Raw genomic sequence first — 21,016 nt, forward strand, 5'->3', positions numbered from 1 at the left:
TCAGCCATGGGGAAAACAAAGAAGCAGGGAGAGGCCCCTAGCCATTTCCCGGATTAGAGGGACAGGTGTGGCAGAAGCCAGGAGCAGAAACGGGTGAAGGGAATGCATGCAAAATAGAGGGGGAAAGCAGGCCCTCATAAAAAATTGAGACAAAACAGTTCGCTAGGGCCTCTCGTAAGGTGTTCTTTCCACCACGCCTTGAGCCCACTACAGTGATTAGTGTACTGCACAAATTTTTCCGACATGCTTTTGTCACGTTTTTACATGCGCCTATATTGTTCTTTGTTATAGGACTCTAATGAGCAGTGCTAAGCGTTTTGTCTACACTTTTTAAAGCATATTGGCAGGGCTGGGTAAGCATGCTAGTGTGTGTGCACATGTGAACACATGCACAGCTGTTTATGCAAAGCTACCGCATCAGCAATCGAGTCTTCAAAGACTTGGGCCATGCATGCATGCCTCCTCATAGCCGACTTCCAGAGGATGCACTTACCGAGACTCTCGCGTGGAGAGGCAATAGGTGCCGGCATCATTGTCGAAGTCAAGGATGTAGCAGTGCACGTAGCGTTCCAGCATGTAGCTTTCCAGTAGCGATTTTGTCCGATCAAAGTCATCACAGACGTCTGTCACGCTGATGGTCCCTCGGTGGCCAAGTGGCAGGCACACACATGCACCCACACCAGGTCGGGTGCTCACCAAGCAGCCATTCACCACGGTGTCCACGGCCAGGGTGGTCACGTCTACCGGGAAAGGGGGGAAAAAAGGGGGGGGGGGGATTACTTCCTCCTCCGCACTTGTCCCGATGCAGGGACGGCAACTTTCTGTACACACCCAGCTGTGACAGCTCAACCATGGAGCTTTCATCGGCCTTCAGAACTTTAGCAGCGACAGCCTGCCCGACCTTGAACTCCGTGTGGACGTAGCCAAGTCGCTGCAACGCAGTAAAAAAGATTGCCTGTTGTATGCAGAAGTACATTATGGGAGCGAGTGCTTTTCTTACCGATGGTGGCAGGTCCATGTTTAATACGGGAAGCTTGCCCGTTTGGCTGGGACCAAGTGTAAAAACCAGAGTTCCTTCTGAGACCTGAAAAAAGGAAAACAGAAATTGTTGCAGCCAGGATTTGGCAGTCAAGCACAGAAGCAAGCTAAAAGTTCAAGCTGTTTAGCTGCGATCGCACAAATACTTCTTCATGGTTGCTACCATACCCCGGTACCATTTACAGATTTGGTTACCTATTATTATCTCTAAACACGAAGTAAGCCATATTTGCTTTCCTTTGAACTTTCAATAACAATTTTTTTTTTCTCTCTCCAGCATGCTTGAGGCCTGAATTTCTTTCCTTTCAGTTTTGTTTTGTGACACTTTGATTGCACGTTGCTGTGGATGCACTGCATGCAGGGGGATGGGCGCATAATTCGAAATCACCCCCATTATGGGCACAGTTATGCTGTAGGCACTGTCAATGCTAGGTGATGTGAGGGCGATGTGCGTTGCTATGGATGCCACAGTTGCTAGGACGCACTGCACGCTGACTGATGAGGGTGTACTTTGCTTCTTTGCTTCGACTGGAGTCAGTCGTCAAGCAAGCACACTATCCACTGCACCACGTATGTGGTTAATCCCTCCTCCATGTGCCTGTGCCAAAGGTGAAGAAAACGAGCACAAATTGTGCTTGCACATGAAAGATCGAGGGCCAGTGGGAAGGAGGAAACAGGAAGAATGCACCAATAAGAAAGCACTGTGGTATCACCAGGCTGCACCAGCTGACTGGAAGTGCCCGGCTGGTTTAAGCCACATATGCTAATGAGCTTAATCTGCGTTAGATCGTTTGAAGGCTGCATTAAAAGGGGAACGAGTGTTTTTCTGACATGGCGATCTTTTAAATGAACTCAACTTATATTCTGCCTTCATGGCCCCTTTGAGCAGAAAACCCCATTTTCCACTAAAATTAATGAACCAACACATGGACCACCACATGCAAGCAAACTAAAAACTGCAATAGTGGGAAGACAGATCCTGTGACGATGGCGCGGCAAGCCGCATGTCAGCTGCTCCCCACTGTGATGATTAGGGGGCGAAATTACTCGGCAGAGCTTGATTAGCAAAGAACACCAAATTAGCTTTGTGCCCCACAAGAATGAAAAGCCTGCTCCTTTCTTGCCTTAACATCACCCCACGTCAGTCAGAATTAAAAACTGTTTTATTTTGCTTTTTGTCAATTGGTAGTTGCGAGACAAAAAGCACTGCACTAGGCCTAGGCATGACCACAAGGTTTCTCCGCAGAAGGCCTCTTTTTAAAGCTAAAGGCCGGTGAACGATACGTCTAGCTTTTGTTGTTAGATGTGCTGTGGGTGCAATGCAACTGAGCATTGGAAGTGTCAATGGACAGTCCCAACGTGCCACCAATAGTGGTCCTGTGCTCTGTCACAGCCGGGTGTAGGCCCGTTCGTCACATGGCGTTTCGTCATAGGCCGGTTCGTAATAGGACGTTTAGTCACATAGGATCATTCGTCATAGGCCGGTTCGTTATAGGCCGTTTGGTCACATAGGATCATTCGTCATAGGCCAGTTTGTCACTTAAGAAAGTTCGTCAGAGGAACGCAAAAACAAAATTCGGGGCTTTTTTTAGACGTAAGTGGTGATGAAGCATGACTGTAACTACTTTGCACACCTATCCGCAGTACTGGTCCGCTTAGCGGCCGCCACGGCGATCCTAATTTGGAAGTAAGGCACGCCCCAAAAAATGTTTGGCTTTCGGGGAACCCGTGCACGAATTATCCTGGTCCTGCAGTCCATACCGCTCACACCCGTCCCCCTTGCCTTTCACATGAATGTCACGGGAGCAGGTGTGCGCTCACGTGACTAATTTGCAGTGGCCGTAGCACTCCTTTTTCTTCACTTTTTTTTTTCATTTTCGTTGCTCCCTCACTGGTAGACAAGTGCTCACAGTGTGGTAATTTTTGCCTCTTTCCTTGGAAAGGCTTTTTTGTGTGCACATAAGAACTCACTCGAACTGTCCGAAAGGAGGATATAAAAACGTGCAGCCCTATAGGAGGCATGTCCGCTCCCCAAGCAGCTATCTGAGGGGGCGCCCTCTTGTTTATTTTGCCCGAGAGCTACTGCAAGGAATGGCGGACCGGCGCCCCGCGCATGTGCAGATGGCTACTGGAGAAAGGTCCATCAAATAATTAGTTGCACCACTTGTATTAAACCACTAATAAGTGACACGAAATGACCCATGTGAAATTTCCAAGAACGAAAAGGTCGGTGCTACCACTTTCCCTATTACGGGACCACTTAGAACCAGACGCCCAGCCCGTCTTCCAAGAACTTTGTTGGACTACATCCCTGTCTCACTTTTCTGTCTTGGGTTGTTGAACTCGTATCTATAATTTTGTCCGAACACGTCACCCTGCTTGCCCACTCTGGCTTGCATTTTTTGTTGAGCTTTGCTAGATGTACGGCCCAAAGTACAAAAAAAACAACTAACCAAACCTGTGCCTCGATTCTCTCTTTCGAGTCGAAGAAAAAAACAACACGTGGACATTCATTTTGTGCACCTGTGACAAACTTTCCTAAGTGACAAACTGGCCTATGACAAATGATCCCATGTGACCAAACGGCCTATTACGAACCGGCCTATGACGAAACGCCATGTGACGAACGGGCCGTATCCCGTCACAGCCGAGCCCGCAGCTGACGTGATCCCTAAACATGCTCGCACCTACAAAGCTCTGTCCGCCTGGCGCCAGGCCAGCCGGCAGCGATGCCACTGCAGCACTCACGTGGGAGAAGAAGCCAATGACGTGGCTGCCAGGTGCAGGGGCGAAGCTGTTCAGTTGTGTTGGGAAGAGACTGCACTCGCAGAAGTTCTTGCGGCCAGTGATCGCCAGCGCATGCCTGTGCATGGCAATCCTGCGATCCAGGACGTACACCTCCAGCTCGTCGCCTGGCTTGAACCACATCAGGGGGTTCTTTCCCTGCAAGCAAAAGCAAAAACACGCTCACGGTCACTCATTCCTGAACAAGTAGGTTGCACACACTTGCTGTTTGAATTAGCTTAATGTGACTAGTTTCAGGCAGAATTTGGTTCAAACAATGACTTGCCACCTTTTCCGGAAAAGAAGGAAGGAGTTGCTGAGGGGTGAATTTCCCTTGGGGCAAGTAAGCTAGTTTTGCATGCACTGTGCCTGCCACACTTCGTTGTTGACTGGTCAAATTGCAAAGCTGCTGTGCGACAACAGCCTCGACTTACTGCCCTCAGATAGCTTCAGAGGCACTTTGTTTGACCATTTATTATGCACAAGCAGAGAAGGCAAAAACTGCAAAACTCCCCGTAACATGCACTATGGAGCTTCAGTGAAGTGAGGCGAGTGCCATAGAGTTTCTTATGAAAAAGTATACTAGAGAGGAAACTGATGCTGCAACAATGTTGCAGCAATGTGGTCTAGGTGAAAGGTGGCTGATATTCTTCATTTACTGCAATAATCATTCCTTTTTTTTTCATGGATAGCTGCCTTTGCAAAAAACTGCAAATGGTGTAGGAAAATCAAGCTTAGCACTTACAATGTCCCTAGGGCACCACACTTCTGTGCCAATAGCAATGTCAGTTGTATACTAGCACTAAGGTTATCTATTTTACTAAGCACACTTAAAAAATCCCAGGCCACTTTTACTAACGTGAAACCTGGGGAGGAGCAAAGCATGCAGTGTCCTGTGTGGTCTCCTGTGGTCTCTACGCTAGTCCTGTGTGGTCTCTACTTTTTTCCCGTCTTTACCGCACTACTTGACCATGTTTCACATGCAGTGTACAAGTGTATTCTTGGTGCCTTGGCGTTTTTGCCCGCGGAGATGAAACCGTTGGGGCATACAGGTATACAGCTTTGCTGTAAAAACTGTAAGAGTGTCATGTCTTTGAAGCACGAAGCGTTCTAGCACAAGGCGTAAACGAGTGTCCTGGTGTTTTAGTACTGTGACTACATGAGACGACGGTTACGACGACGACATTGCCGACAGGCCGAGCCCCCCTAAAACTTACCAGAAACACTGCCATTGTGCCATAGTGGTGCTATTCGTGCTTCATTACCGCGTTGCTGTCTTCGAAATTCAGTGGCTCGTAAGCACCTCGCGAAGTCAAGTCCTGAGGCATGCACACCATGAAGAAAGGACATCATTCTTGACTTCGAAAGCGGCTCTTTGATGCATTTTCAGTTTTTTCACGCATTTCTAAGGACACAGTGACTAATTGTTGCCAAATATACTTTGTGAATGTTGTGCCTAAACCTTTTGTAGTCTTCTTGCTTTCTGAAAACCTATCAGCTACATTCACCTTCCAGTGCTTAGAGTTCCATGAAATGCCCTTAAGAGTGTGTACGCACATAAATTTGCACTTTACCACATCTCTCAGTAAAAGGAACTCTTGTTAATCCTGTTAAATGAAACTAACTATTTCGGTCCCTTGAAGTTCCGTTTATCGAGAGTCTACTGTGCCTCAGTTATAGCTGTTTTATCACCTCATATAGCACACCATTCTGTGCGAGGTTTGAGTGCTATGGCTACACTGACTATACAGTCCTGACTTGTGGCTACCACTACATAACGATCGTGCCTTGTAGCAACATCAACATTCCTGTCAGTTAGACTGATTGATTGATTGATTGTAGGGATTAACGTGCCGACGCAACACAGACGATGAGGCGCGCCGTAGTGGAGGGCTCCGGATTAATTTTGACCACCTGGGGATCTTTAACGTGCGCCGAAATCTCGTACACACGGGCGTTTTTGCTTTTCGCCTCCATCAGAAAAGCGGCCGCGGCGGCCGGGAATCGAACCCGCAACCTCGTGCTCAGTAGCGCAACGCCTTAGCCACTGAGCCACCGCGGCGGGTATGTCAGTTAGACTCGAATTGGTAGGTATGGTCCCACATGGAAAGGCATTGCACATGGAGTGTGAATGCTGGTCTTCGTGGTTAGAAGTTTTGGTGGTTTGACAACTGTTTACACGTCCCCTGCACCTTAGCTGAAAAGTCTTATCTAGCCACACCTTCAGGTAAATTATGTTTTTTAAGTCGGAGGGTTGTGCAAAACTTCATTTTTTTTTTTACTGATCAGTGTGTATGGATGCTAAAAAAGAACCCTGCTCCATGTGTAAGTTGCGAAGTGCATGTTTGCTTTTATATAATAAGCCAATTCCAAGCTTTTATATTGCCGCGAATGAGCCGATTCCAAGCATTGAGTGCTTAGCAGCTGGGAGATGAAAAAGGCACTCACTTCTTTTGGGTTCCGCTCCACAAGGCTGATGTGCAAACGGCCCTTGCTGCCATTCTCCAGAATCAGTTTCAGCTGGAGTTTCTCCACGGCCTTTACACTAAACAAGAAGGAAGCGATACCTCATAAGGAGTCCCCTTGGAGGAGCGAAGTTCCTGCAGCAGGGAATTCGCTACCCACCAGATGCGACCACATCGTTATAAAGGAAAGGTACACAGCTCTCTCAGAAAGCTTTCAGTTAAACAAAAATTTGCCCTTATCTTTGGCAGTCACTCTACCAAATGAACTAAACAGGATGCTAGTAACTGGTACTGCAAGAGTGAATTAATAAAGTATTCAGCTCAAGGTAATAGATGGGCATTACATCTAGTACCTTAGGGGAAATCCCCGGAGGAATTTCTTGTAAAGAAAAAAAAAAAAAAAAAAAAAGAGGAGGCACATCAACACTCAGGTGTAACATGGTTGACCAGCAAAGATGAAAAATGTAATGATTACAATGAGTAATCATTCAGATAACAAAAATCCCAGGAGACCTAAGAACTCCATATGGGTTGCGAATACAAAAGCACGAATGTCCAGCTGAACACCTGACACTCCTTGCTTCCACCTCACGTTGTCGAAGGGCTTTGCAATCTCACCGCTGGAGATGCTTTGCATTGCGATCTGCCTGAATGCTTTCGAATGGCTTCAATCTGTCTCCCATACATTGCACTGCTGCTCGTTATGATGTCGCGTAATGAGGGAGTTGATGATGGTGGTGAATCTCTCTGCTTGTTCTTCCCCTCCCTTCATTTGCAGTCTACTTGCAAGGACAATCAACTCTCGTTACTGCCAAGTTTAAGCATGCAATGTGGAACACCTTGTGAAGGGGCCACTTTCCTATTTGGGACGCCAATGCCAGACGCCGGCTTTTTCGCTCAAGCTCGCACTGTGGAATGCCTCGTGATAGATATGGCTTGCACGTGACGACACCACCCCCCTTTCAGGTGCATCACTCCCAGTTTTCTCGGCATTGCTCGGGTTAAGAGCGCCGAATAAGTTCACAGCCTTCAATTGTGCATGCGGTGCACCAATATGGCAGCTACAGTGATGTCAGTGCAAACTATCCCGCCTCCGAAGAAGCCATCTTTAGTTATGCTGCTAGAGCAGTACAGTTACGATGCCCCTGTTATAAGCCCTGTAAGCTTATCATTCTTTTTAAAGAAGTGGTTTCATTTAAAAATTTGAGAAAGACGTTAACAATGCGTTTAATAATAAAAAACTCATTTTTAGGGGGGGGGGGGGAAGGGTGCATGTTAGAATTGTGCAATACGGTATTTACCTAACACCTGTCATTCACTCTATGTTAATAAATTCCTTCAGAGTTAAAAACACCTGCTCTCCTGGTCAGCCAAAGGGTATCAAAGTACAAGCCAAGTTTCTTAGAAAGCTCTACAGCTTTCCTTAGTAGCAGTGTAGATACATTTGAAAGGTTAATAATTTCTTCTTTCAGAAAAACGAACTTAATCTGGGTCATTTGCTTCTCCTCTACCACAGCCATCAAGCACTTTAACCGTGGCACTGAAAGGTTCAGAGGCTCATTTCAAAGTCCCAATGACTGACAAGTGCAAGATAACATAAACACAAAACCGCAGCCCCTTGGCAAAATGCGAAAGTATCGTCATTGTTGGCGAACTTACACAGCCATAACCGGTCGCAAATTTAATTCAGTATTGTTCGGCAACTCTTGATTTGCTGTTTTCTTTGGTTCAGCAGAAGTGCTTTCCACCTGTTTATCCACAGCAGGTTCAATGGCATCTACCTGCAAGGCAAAAAAAAAACCAGCACAACAAGGCAACAGTAAGAGGAGATAAAGAATGTTGTCTGGGGCCATCAGCATTTCATGAGCTGTAGTGAGACAGAGGCTAAGGCAGCAGGTGTCATTCCCGACCGTGGTGGCTGCATTTCACATGTAGGCAGTGTGTGCGAGATTTTTCCACACGTTGAACAAACTTGGCTCAACCCCTCTGCTGGACAGGTGAGTTCCTGAAGGAGCAGTTTAATGATTATCAACTGTGGTGTATCTCATAAGCCAGGTGCTTTTTATAGGTGCTTTTAAGGCCGGAAATATGAATGTCAAATTATGATATCTGCACCCTAGGTGACTACGGAGTAATTAATGTCCTTGAAATATTTGCGGAATGAACCAACAACACCGAATTTATACAACATTGCGTGCATTTAAGAACCACTGTTTTTATTTTTTTGTACAGATTAAATCAAATCGAATTTGGCATTTCATGCTTTGAAGCAGTGCTCCTACTGTTTAATTTAGATAACATAGGGCCCTTTAATGTAAACAATACGTTACAATAACGTTGTGCAATAGTGCATGGCTGCACCAGCGGGAGCAGCTTTGCAACTGAAGCCGTGAGGCCACCATTCCAGAGAAGGGGTGGTGACCCCCAGCCTGAAATATGGTCAGCGAAGGCCCACAAGGCACCGCTTTTGACAGCATGAGGCAGTCGCAAACGAGTGAGCGATAGTGGCATGCATGCAATGCAGATGGGCTGCACTTGCGCTGTGTGTGGGTCTCAGCAGCAGGCGCTGTGCAACCAGACGGCGCAGCCATTCATTTTGACTGTCGCTCCCGTGGTCTGCAGGTGTCAGCTTTTCGCTCCTGTTAGCTGCAACTTCTGTCCTTGGGAGCTATCTTGCTTCAAACAGTGAATCCTGTCACTTTTGACTCCTGATACCCATGCAGATTGTAATTATTATTGTGTACGACATCATTACTAATATTTTGCAAGTCACACTCCCAGCCAAATGGCATAATTTTAGCCTTAACTTCTTTTTCACTGTTTTTCATTAGCAATTTGCAAGGTGTCTCAAAAAAATAAAAAGGGTTCTTATAAATAATTCTTTTTGTGCCTATATCTGCATTACACGAAGAACAGATCTAAAGCCCGAGAAGTATCTGAAAGAAAAGTGTTGCCGGGGTTCTTAAAGGATTACTGACACCAAAATTTTATGTTCCTTTTTTATTGATTTTATCAGTGCTTAGTGGCCTCGCGAACCTGAAACAGCACTGTAAATACTTGAGCACACGATAATTAATTACACTGAATGGCCTGAAAATAGTCCATTTCAGTTTCCCGTGCTTCCAGCCTGGAGGGCGCGTATGGCAGAACCACGGTATGACCTCACCGTTTTGTGCAGAGGTCAAACACTACAGAGGCTAGTGGGGGCGTTGTTTCAACAGCCCCACCGCCGGAGCTGAGCGCCTGAGCTGCCTGAAGGCATTTAGCCCTATCACTGCGGTGGAAATTTGATGACCGCTTTGAATAAAAGTCCTGATGGAGACTTCTGTTGCAATTCTGGGTTATATTATCAGTTCCATTCAGGCGTGTTGAACTGTGCCTTTCTGGGCAGCGGATATGCCTGTAGCTCTGTTTACGTGCATCAGTTCGTAAATGCGCCACCACCCAGCCGTCGCTCACTGGACTGCGCGTGTGAAGTGCTGTCACGAGTTTCTGACGAGCGTTAGAGGTACACGGCTACGCACTTCCTTTCCCTACCAACGAATGATGTCACACTGATGTCAATTTGCTGCACACCACTCCGCGTGCTGTTTTGTCGGCGCGATAAATGAGATCAAATTGAAGTATGTTCCATGCGTCGCAGGCCGCTCATATTTCAGCCTGTTGAGTAAAGGAAGTGAACTGTGAAATAATATTAGCCCCGAAAGTTGGTGTCAGTACTTTACAGAAACTGCTCCTAGGTGAAATGTCCTTTCATTATGACAATTAGGTTACATTTCCTTTCATTGTGACAGTCCTAAAGCTAAAATAAAGCCAAAATAAATATTTTTCTACTGCCTGTTCCAGAACTTAGTCTTAAAAGGGGTGATTGGGGGGTAGGGGATGGGAGGGATGAACAAAGCTTAACCTTGATTTACCAAGGACCAGTACGGCTCAGTGTGTGTCCCTTCAGCTACGTAATGCTATGAAAATAGATACTTCAAAGTATCATGTCAGGAAAAGCTACATTGTCATTCCCACTTCAATGAATGGTTCAAAATAGCTTTGCAAATACTTACATCTTCATATTAATAACATCTTAATTATTAATTATTATTAAATATTATTAAATATTAATCTTAATAACAGTTAGCTAGTTGGTAGGCAATAAATGCTTTGCTGAAGCAGCTGAAGAGGTCCCAGCATGCACACAGACAGGCAGCTGACAATCTCCCAGAGAAACTTACAGAATCATCATCGTCCACTGGTGCCTCAGCACCACTGCCATCCGTGTGATCGTCAGCTTCAACTCCAGAATCATCCTTGGCATCGCCTTCCATTGCTTGTGCTTTTTCGAACTTGTTTGGCTCTGTGGGGGCACCCCTTAGTTTCGGGGCTGGTTCCACCCCACTCACATGTGCTGCAATGAGGGGAGTCCTTTTGACGAAATCATTGAAATTGGTCCGCATGGCACCAATGATCACGTTTCTGCACACCCTGAAAAAGGAGGAATGTGGAAAACAGCAACACGGCATCATTCAGAACACAGCAACACAGCATCATTGCTTTCGCTTTGTAAGCTTCCACTTGATGGGAACAAGCACAGACCCCACATCAGCAGCAGACACAGGGGAGAGATAAGACTAGGTTTCAATACTACTGTATAGAAGGGCTTTAAAACTACTTTATAATAGGATAATAGGTTTTAGCCAGTTAAGTAGTATTCCTTTTAACTGCTGCACCATCCTTTTAACAGTCTGCACTGCAGATTGGCTGCACAAACAATTATTTGCAGCATTTTTAGCATCTAGAGTCGCATCAAGCACAGCGCTGATTCTTCATGCAACATGATGTACACGGAGAAGGGAGGCAGCTGTGGGTTCTCGAGGGCGGCCTCACAAGAACACCCCTTCTAATAGAGCTGAAACCAGCTGGAACTTGACACACCTGAGGTGCTGAAGAAGTAAGCAGTAAGAAGTAAGAAGAAGAAGTAAGCATACAGCAGCCCATTTCTATTTTGCAAAAGCACACCGCACTCACTTCCACGCCCAGATGGACACGGTAGTGCCTTTCTCCAAGGGAAGAAGGAAGGTGGCGTTGGGGTGGCTCTTGGTGGGGACCAAGCAAAGGTGGCCCGAGTGCAGAAGCGCCACAGCATGATCATCCTTCGTGAGAAGAACTCTGCCAGACTGGACACAACGCAGAGAGGGCTGCAAGAGATCAACGCAACAGCAGTTGGGATTCACCCCTGCAGCTAGAGGCAAACAGCAAAGCTTCACAAATACATACAGTACTCACGTTACGTATATTCCAGTATCACTGGTAGTACTCAACCATCCCAGTAACCAGTAAACACCATTCCAGTAAACACGATGTGTAAATACTTCCATATCTAAGCACCTTCACGAACTGCTGGTTTATTTTTCGTTTTTCAATACAAACTAGGCGCCATAGTGCACATACATCAGTAGAAAATAAACTGCCAAGTGAGCCACGGTTGGAATTAGCAAGGACATCCTGTACTTCAACCAGTGCCATCTGCTCTTCAACATGATTAACTTGCAAAGCAAAGTCACCCCCCCCAGCTAAGCCATGCCATGCATTGCAGATGCCTCTTTTCACACAGCTCTTGCTTTCAATTTGCGCTGCAAGTTCTCTCTGAGATAGCTTGTCTTCGGTCCTCTCATGAGGTTTGAAGATCCCCTTCCACCTCAGCTGGTTGTCCTTTGAACAGGTTGACTGAGCACATCCATTCACTTGTGTGGCACAATGTTGAAAGATGGCTCTTTTTAGCTAAGCACTAGTCTGACACAACCCCAGATGTGTTTGCTTCTGTGTTCCTCTGCTCTCCCTGGCACAAAGCAGCAGATGCTTTGCACTGATTCCAGGATGGTTTACTTTCTTGCTCTCTACAAGTTTGTGTTTTACAGCAGCCGCCACCCGTTCGGATTTATTTTGCCACCATTTACGAATGCTTTTGCTCTTTTTTGAAGGCCATGCATCACTCTTTCACTTTCCGCCAAGTCCCAAAATGGGGCCAAGAACTGCACAATTCCAGTCCAGTTAAAACTTATTTCATGCATTCAAACACAGCTGAACGAACTCCATAGCCAAAGGCTGGCTGAAATACACAAGTTATTGTGAATGCAGACTACAAAATGCCTCACGTGCATATGTGTGAATTTGATTGTTTAATTAAAGACTGGCACAGTGACTACGCATAAAGGGAAAGCAGCTCATCAGAGGGAAAACTTCACCTTTGCCTTCTTGGCTGTCCTGACACTCCTCAATACTTGAGGGTCCAGGCAAAGCTCGATGGTTGAGTCTTCAGAGTTGGAGTACAAGACAACGGCCTCCAGAGTGTTACCACTTTCCAGCTTCTTGCCTAGGGAATGAAAACAGTGGCAGAACCATCAACGCATACAAGTGCTTACTTGTAAGCTAACCTTGATTTGTGAGAATAGGTTGCACAGCTGCCCTGCTTTTCTGAAACAACATTTAGAGGCAATTGACCAGCAGTTTGGTCTGATCAGTAACAATTTCACACAATATAATTTCCTAACCATGCCCAGTCGATGGAACTGTCCCACTCGGTAGGATTTCCCAAAAGCAAATGCTTATCCTACAACAATGTCCTTCCCTTCCAGTCAGGTACAGAGCACGTTTGACAACCACTCCGGTCAGTATTGTTTTCGTCATACTAGCACCAGAGCCCTTCAATGCTTTTGTGGTCATGGAACTCTGCCGTCACGCTATGGGAGAGCTTCGTGCGCTGCCCAAGGAGGCCATGACACAGCGCAGGTGTTGATCGTAGGGTATCCGGGACAGTGGTCGGAGGGGAGTACGGGGCGAAGCAGACACTTCATGCAGTATTAGCAGGGCTTGTCGCTTTACCTGTCGTGTACCACTGAAATGGACTGATTATTTTATGAGTGCTGAAAAGTGTCTTGTGAACAGTAATGCCATTAACTTGCTGCATTCCTGGCTATAGAAGAAACGAGAAAGCGTCGATATTTCACTTTCCTTCTGACGCTGAGCTACGTGCGAGATGGAAATGTGCCATTCCCCGGAAAGAAGTTTTCCATTCCGTTTTGACTCACCGCACGCTCGTGTGCGGTGAATAGCCTTCCGTCCTTTGTTTGGGATGGCCGGGATGCGCATCTAGGCCACAGAAATAATCCCTGCCAGGGTAAGGTTGTCAATGCCCCTATGCAGCAAGCCGCACCTTGTTGTCTTAGGTCCAAGTGGCGCCAAGGGTGCCTTGAGATGCCGGCAAAATGCCTCTCTAGTTGTCGGGGATAATTACTGCATTAGAGCATGCAAAGCACAGGTGTGTTCTGGGGTTAAGCTCGCTGCGAGGTCACTCGTAGGGCCAGATATGGATAGAGAAAGGTGTGCAGCTGCGTCTGGGGAAGTTGCATAGTCCAAGGTTTGCTGTGAAGTTCAAATTTGTTGTGGGTCTGGAGTGTCGCCATGATGGCAGAGATATGTGGCGAGGCAGTGACAGCTCCTTTTGTAATACATGTGCCGTGTTGACAAAGACAAGACTTTCGTTGGCGTTGGGCATAATTGAGGCGCACGTCATATGGACAATACCATTGAAGAACTCTGACATACTAAAGAGAGGCTGCCCGATGGTCAATGCACAGTGCTCAGACTTTCTTTTGATGAATACCCTGGAGTTCAAACCTTTTCTTGTTGTTGATGTGGCCAATCAGCAGCCCAGTTTGTGTGTATGAGTTAGCTGTGAGAATTAATAAAAAATATTTAAAAGGCCGTTCCTTCATATACTTTGAATTCCACACACCCACCTTGTTTCTGAAGACGTCAACAACTATTGGCAGTAGCGAGAGTAATCTTTGTTTCACGGTATTCAATAATTTCCCGAGAAAATGGTAGCTGGTCTCAGCTGGTTTATGGTTGAATTCCCAGCTCGAACTAGCTGTGAAAAGTTTACCGCGCTTTTAAAAAGCCCACGCACTGACAACTCACCACACCTCGTCTTTGCGACGAAGCAAAGCATCTGGAAGCTGAGACCAAGGAAGCTGCAAAGAAATTATTTTCCAGTCGTGCAGAGTTTCTTTTTGCACAGTCAAAACGTCTCCCCTGCTTTTCGCACGTGAGTTAGTCCCAACAGGCGGGCAAAAGTAGTTCCGCATGTCACTGACTATATCCACCTCACCGGCTATGAATACCAGCACGGAACATGTTGACCAAGCCACTTAGGCTTTCATGTGAGGAAATTTTCTTTACAATCAAACAGCGCCATTTTCAGAGCTTCCCTAGCCGTGCTCTGGTCGTGCTGTGAAATCAATTTTGAAGGTTCCGAGCTATAGCTCGGCAAGGATAAGAGAAACGCAGCAGTCAAGGGTCGCGGAAGAATGTAAACCATCACGGAACTAAACTCACGCTAAATCTTCTACGCATGCCCACTACTGAGAAGTTTCTCAGAATCCAATACGGACATCTGTCGATCGTTTTGAGCAGGCGTTCCGCCTTGTACGGATTCCCCATGCAGTTGCAGTTATAAGACTTTCCTCCCAGGTTCCTTGAGGGCATAGCTACCAAGACTGTGTTCCTATAGAAAGAGTGCTGCCCAAAGCGGGTGCACGTTCTGCCTCTGCAGTGCAGCCTCATACGCGGGGCACGCCGCGGCTGCTGAATGCCCTCCGATAGGCAGCGGCACCCCTGGCAGTAGTAGCCTTTGCCCCCAAACGAAACTTGAGTGGGAGTTTCATGACCAGAAAAGCATTGAAGGAATCTGCTTGCGCCTTGCAAATATTCAAGCTTTAACACAAACTTAATTTAATTAAGCATGGTAATTAGGAAAACAAAAGAACGGGTGGTAACAGCAACAGGGACTTCTCTAACACTTGCCCTAATGGTTCCATTAGATTGAGGGTAGTAGCTGCTGCAGATTAGGTGATGTAGGTAAAGGCGAACCAAAAGTAAAGAAGACTGTGGGCATGCAGAACAACCTAAGTGCTTTTTTTTCTTATAGTGATAGGGCAACAATTGGCTATGGTGCAAAAACACGGAACCAACAATGATTTGATGACGATACATCGGTCACACCTTACACCAGCTGGGACCATGCTGCAACCACCGGGTGGCCCCTGTAACTAATTTCTGTCATTAATGCAACACAACAGTTTTGTTTGTTCCAGGCTACCATCTTCAAGAACACCGTAGCACACAGCACCACTAGCTCCTGGCCATTTCTGAAGCATTGGGCATTCATACGAGCTGAAGTAGTTCAAATCCTAACCCAGCAATCTCAAATAAAATGCACGGCTGAGCCATTACACATTCCCCTACCCAACACACCCCAATGTGCCCTACAAGATTTTACCAAGTTGAATCAGTGGTAGCTGTACTGCTGCTTCCTGCTGGCCCCCGCCGCTTGACTTTTGACATCGAGTCGGCACACTGACTGTCTGTTTCTGGCTACTCTCCAAGGACATCAAGCACCAAGGTGGAAAAATTCTAAGCAGTTAGAGATCCGCCAATTTAGTCAAAAATTTCTCAGTAATTTACCATTTTTACCCATCAAACAAAAATGCAGTGAGGTATGAAAGGCCAAATATTTCCAACGAAGCAGGGCTGTAAGTTGTCTTCACGGTTCCTTTGACCTCCACGCCCTCCACGGTTGTAAGTTAACTTTTCGTCAGAAGTGACGGCCATGGCAAAGTGAGGGCACATTGGCACCAGAGTGCTCAGAGACAATGCTGTGCATTAAAATGGCATCAGTGAAATTGCATTTGTGCTCCTCTGTTTCTATGGAAATGGTATAGTTAAGATTAGGTGGCAACCAGCATACACACTGAGCCTTCCAAACCCAACACACACTGCTGCGGCTTCAGGACACGGGACAATGACCAACCTTGAACCACTTCAGCCACGGCAGATAGCTCGCTCCCTGCAATCTTGCAATAAACAGCTTTGCCTTGCAGGTCCACATCTTGGATGGTTACCTGGACAAGGCTTGCAACACTCGGAACTTCCCTTTCTGCAAATGGGACACATTAAACAATTATATATATAAAAAAAGAACACAAAGTAATCGTGCACACTTTGAAGCGACACTGAAGGTTGTTTGAACTCAAAGAGCAGACCTTTCATAGTTCTCTCCCTTTTATTTCCCGACAACAAATGGCATTTTTTTTTTTGGTTAGGGATAAGTAGCTAAAGCTAGCATATATCGTTTGTGACATTAAGAAAAAAGTTGCAAATTACAAGCAGGTAGCACAAAGTTTGTCCACAGTTTTATTATATTACTTTTTATATTTTTTTATTGCCCACAGGTTTCTTCCCAGCTGGGAATAAAACCTGTAACTTTATACTCAGTAGTGGAATTTCTGGGCCACTGCACTGCTGCAAAGGGTATACAATTTAGGGGTATGCATATAATAAAATTTGATCTCAAATCAAATTCAAATCAAATAGCGTCGAATAGTGGCCAAAAATATCAAATCAAATATCGAATACCAAAGATTTCATTTGGAAGAACAAGTACGCCAGACACTAACAAACACCTGCTCATGTTCTTGAGCTCTAAATTAGAAATTATCATGAAGAAACACAAGCTGCTCCACACGACTTGGCTTCAGGCTCTCTTGCCGTGATGTCACAGTGTTCCCCACAGTGGAAAGCATGCGTTCACTAGGCAGCTCTGCAGCAAGGATACGAAGGTACCCAATTCTGGCAATACCACGGTAGAGTTCTCTCCAGTATATCAGAGGGTCATCCTTCCTGGGGATCAGGGGCTCATTCAAGCACTTCTGGACCTCCTGACTGTAGAGTCTCGGGTTACTGCACTGGCTTTCTTGTGACCCTAGCAGTTCAACAGTACCCCAGACTGTTTGCAGGCTTTGTTTCACACAGCCATGATTGGTCGATGGTTCGGAGAATAGTTCCTGCCTTTCAAACTGCTCTGATGGAGAGTCCACGCGAGCACACTGGACACTAACTTCTGCTGCCAGCAGCTCAACAGCCCGTGTCTGGTCAAAAGAATTGATGCAGAAAATAGACAAACATTGGGTCACACAGCATTGCGAGGATCAGTTCCTTTTGCTCCCCAAAAACAGGGAACCGGGACTTCAAGCTCTAAGCAAGTTTTTGCTAAATAGACCTGCTTAAATTTCAATGTCACAGAGTCCCTTTAAAATTTCCTCTGTTCCATAGATAAAAAGAAGAACTGATGAAATCGTACCATACGTGTGGCCACTCAAATCTGCAGTCGCACCTACAACGGGCTGCAGGACCTGCACCATGCTTGCTGCAACATTTCACTCGCTAAGCACAGCTCACACTAGTTTCTGATGTTGCCAGCATCTTTCAGTGCTACCAAACGGCTCAGCATGGCATGTACGCTGTTCCGGTGTGTGTCTACATCTTGAACGAGGCCTACATCTGGCAGCTCCATGCACTTCTGGTGATCTTCGAGTCTTCGAGTTGCCTGAGCACCATGTTTATGCCCCACCATGCCCCACTATGGCTCGTGCCTTCTTGCACAGCACAGACACAGCAGGGGTCTCTTCTATGGCATCCCTGACTGCCAGCTGAAAAGCTGACTGCCAGCTGACTGCCAGTACGTCCCAAGCACTGCAGAGGGGTCCATTCCATTTGGCGCACTGTTGTGCGGATATTACGGCCATTGTCTGTGACAACAGGTACATTTCTGAGGTCGAGGGACCAGTCCGCGATGATTATGGTCAAGCAGGTCTTGATGTTAGCTGAAGTGTGGCTTTCAGGCAAGTGAGGCACGCTAGAGTAAATGCCTTAATCGTGAAATGCTGCGTCATGTAGTGGCATGTCAAAGTGATGTAACTTTGATTGGCCCTGGAGGTCCACATGGTGAATGTCCTCCACATGGTAGAGGTCCACACAGTGGTGAATGTGACCAACTTCACTGATTTTGCTATGTCCGAAGAGATTTTATCCTTGAGTGAGGCAACTGTGCTTCAGTACAGCTCTGGGACTACCGATGTTGAAAATGTAGTCCTATGCGGGATATTGTACTGGGGCTGCAGGTGATTCATCAAGTCTTGGAATCCTTTGTTTCCGACGAACTCACACGGCTGAAGGTCTTTCACGATCCTACACGCAATGAACATGGTCGTCTGCTTTTTAGCACTGTCCGACAACAGGTCTTTTCCCTTACTCATGCCTAGCAAGGTTCATTGGCTTGTGCCTTTAGGGATCTGGTTTCCCTTTCGTGATTCTTGAAACTCCAATTAATAAACGTGGTGTTTGCTCTTCAAGTGATTCACGAGCAGGGTTGTCGTGCTTGATGGCACCTTGAGCGTGGAGCCGCATTTCTTACAGATAGCACAGCACGGACTTGCCTTCTCAAAAAACTTCTAAATTACATTTTCAATTGTGGCTACCCACGCTGCATAGCCCGGCACGTGGACATTTCACAGAAAAATCACGTGCCTGCGACGACCATGGTACTGTGTTACAACAAGACCCCATTCACAGATATTTAATACGACTAATTTTACGCAATTTTGTGGCTGCACAGTAGCTTGAGAAAATTAATTTTAATCACAAAAAAGAAAAAAGATTGGTATTTAATGGTCGCAACTGTCAGGGGGGCAGATTCAGTGTCATCGCCATCACAAGATGGCATCATTGTAGTAGCAGTAATTTGTGCTCGCAAATTTGTTCATTTTGCGCCGACTACGATGCATCATATTTGTTTCCAACGATGTGCAAACGGCAATGCACCCCTTTATTACAGAAACCCCTATGTGAGGAAACTTTTCTGCATGCTGAAGACAGCTGTGTCGCTCCTTTTTTCTGTGTATGCGAGTGATGCAAACAAAGCAAGGAACTATACAATTACATGTCGGCAATAAAAAGTCTTTACAAGCGAAAAGCAGAAATATGACCAAGCCTCGAAGACAAGCTTGTGGACCGAAAATGGGTCGTCAGCGAACGTTTGACTGAAAACTTTCGATGCTAGGGTAAGGAATGGCTACACTACTCTAGCTGCAACATTGGCAGTGTTTTAAATATTCGTCATGTCGAATTATTCGAAGTTCGAATACTAGGTATTAGAAAGTCGAATCGAATTATTCGAGAAGAAAATTTTTCATTCAAAATCGAAAATCAAATATTTGCACACCCCTAAGTACATTCCGTGATGCAGCAGTTATCCAGGCATTTTTTTTTCTTTGTGAACAATGCAGAGATGAGGATATTTTGATTAGGTAAACTGCACCAACTGTTATTTTAGCCCAAATTTAGCCAATTGATTCGATGTTGTTGGATAAATTTAAGGTAATTTTGAGGACATTATGCTGTTCAAGGAATTAATATTAGCCATCCATTCTTGCTGCTGACCAAGCTCCCTCTTTTACAACACTGGCTTTTCTATTTCTAATACCCAGTAAAAAAAAGCTGTAAAGTCAGCTACAATACATCTGTGCTTAGCTACTGCATAGCTAAAAACTGCCAGGCTTTTTGAAGCTATATAGGCTATACACAATAATTTTCCCCAAGCCTCTTACAATTCCTTAAAGACATGATCACATGGCTAAAACACATGAAGTTTGCCCGTCGCTTAACGCGATTCTTTTAAAGTCTCAGTGATATTCACTTCAAAGCAAATCGAATAATGCACTATTCACTTTAATATTCGAAAGTTTCGAGTATTCGCATACCCCTACAAATGAGTGCAGCGGATTAGGAAACAAACTAAGGCGGAAGAAGTTCAAATTAAAGAGACAGAAGTGGAGTTTAACTGGTCGTGTAATGCAGAGGGGTGACAAGAGGTGGGCCATCCAGGTGGCAAAGTGGAGCAACTGGAACAGAGGTTCAGAAAGACAGATGGCTTGATCGGACGTGGCATACGAAAATTTGAAGATATCAAATTAAGTTTGACAAGAAGTGATATCATTTGCGAAAAAGGTGTCTGCATCCTGCCTCTGTTGAACTTGCTATGAAAAAGGAAACGCTCCAGACACTGCGAGAATGGTAAAGAAAGCCGAAAAAATTTGGGGGGAATTCCACTGCGATACTACACCTACGCTGTGAGGTGCGCCAAAGTGGAGGGCTCTGGATTAATTTAGACTACCTGGGGGCTCTTTAAAGAGACACTGAAGTGAATTTGTCAAGCTCCCGTTTTTGCTTGGACTGCGTAGACTGGCTCAAATTAGCACACTTTTCATCGTTTATCCGGTTGACAAATCGGTAATTATTTTACAAAGCGCGAAAGAAGAAAAACTACCATGCGCGGTTTGCGGCGGCCGCACCAACTAAAGCTGTGACGTTAGGAGGAGCGGGCACCGTGATTGGACGATGCCCAAGGTGAGCAACCAAACAAGTTTCGGTTTCGGTTCTGTAAAACACAACTGGTGGCGTTGTTGGATGGGCATTCTCAATAACTCAGTAATCATCGTACCGCGCTTCTGCCATGTTGTCAGCTGTGGAAATGCATAAAGATAAGCCTCCCCGGACGGCTTGGAATCGTAGCATTCACTAGCCGAGGCCTACGCAGTGCATGGACGCCCTCTGCGTACCCGCAGACGCCCAAATATCATGCGCTTTTCCCCCATATTTGGAGCTTGCCTCACTCATGCCTGTACCGTAAAAAGCGTGTTCGCACCAGGCCAAGGGTCTGTTCATTCTGGCCTGTGCCCACTGCCCGCAAGCAGTCGGTGCTTATGGCAACAGCACGCCAACGAGAACTCGCTAGCGCGCCAGTGCCAGCCTGCGCGCGTTCTGTGAATTAGTTCGTGGAG

General features: G+C 46.0%; 1 protein-coding gene across 2 annotated transcripts in view; it reads right to left on the minus strand.

Moving 5' to 3' along the window:
- Rrp5 (Ribosomal RNA Processing 5) overlaps positions 1-21,016 on the minus strand; it is an 82,310-nt gene that overhangs the window by 13,861 nt on the left and 47,433 nt on the right. For both annotated transcript variants that reach the window (XM_077687755.1, XM_077687756.1), the window contains exons 18-27: positions 16,150-16,275; positions 12,524-12,651; positions 11,307-11,476; positions 10,514-10,763; positions 7,947-8,068; positions 6,271-6,367; positions 3,787-3,981; positions 1,001-1,084; positions 832-931; positions 494-740 (exon numbers count right to left, since the gene is read on the minus strand). In XM_077687755.1, coding sequence (XP_077543881.1) covers positions 494-740; positions 832-931; positions 1,001-1,084; positions 3,787-3,981; positions 6,271-6,367; positions 7,947-8,068; positions 10,514-10,763; positions 11,307-11,476; positions 12,524-12,651; positions 16,150-16,275 — 1,519 coding nt within the window. The remainder of the gene's footprint in view (positions 1-493; positions 741-831; positions 932-1,000; positions 1,085-3,786; positions 3,982-6,270; positions 6,368-7,946; positions 8,069-10,513; positions 10,764-11,306; positions 11,477-12,523; positions 12,652-16,149; positions 16,276-21,016) is intronic.

The sequence above is a fragment of the Haemaphysalis longicornis genome, unplaced genomic scaffold (genome assembly GCF_048455015.1).
Source record: "Haemaphysalis longicornis isolate Haplotype H1 unplaced genomic scaffold, Haemaphysalis longicornis Haplotype H1 scaffold_1, whole genome shotgun sequence".
NCBI lineage: Eukaryota > Metazoa > Arthropoda > Arachnida > Ixodida > Ixodidae > Haemaphysalis > Haemaphysalis longicornis.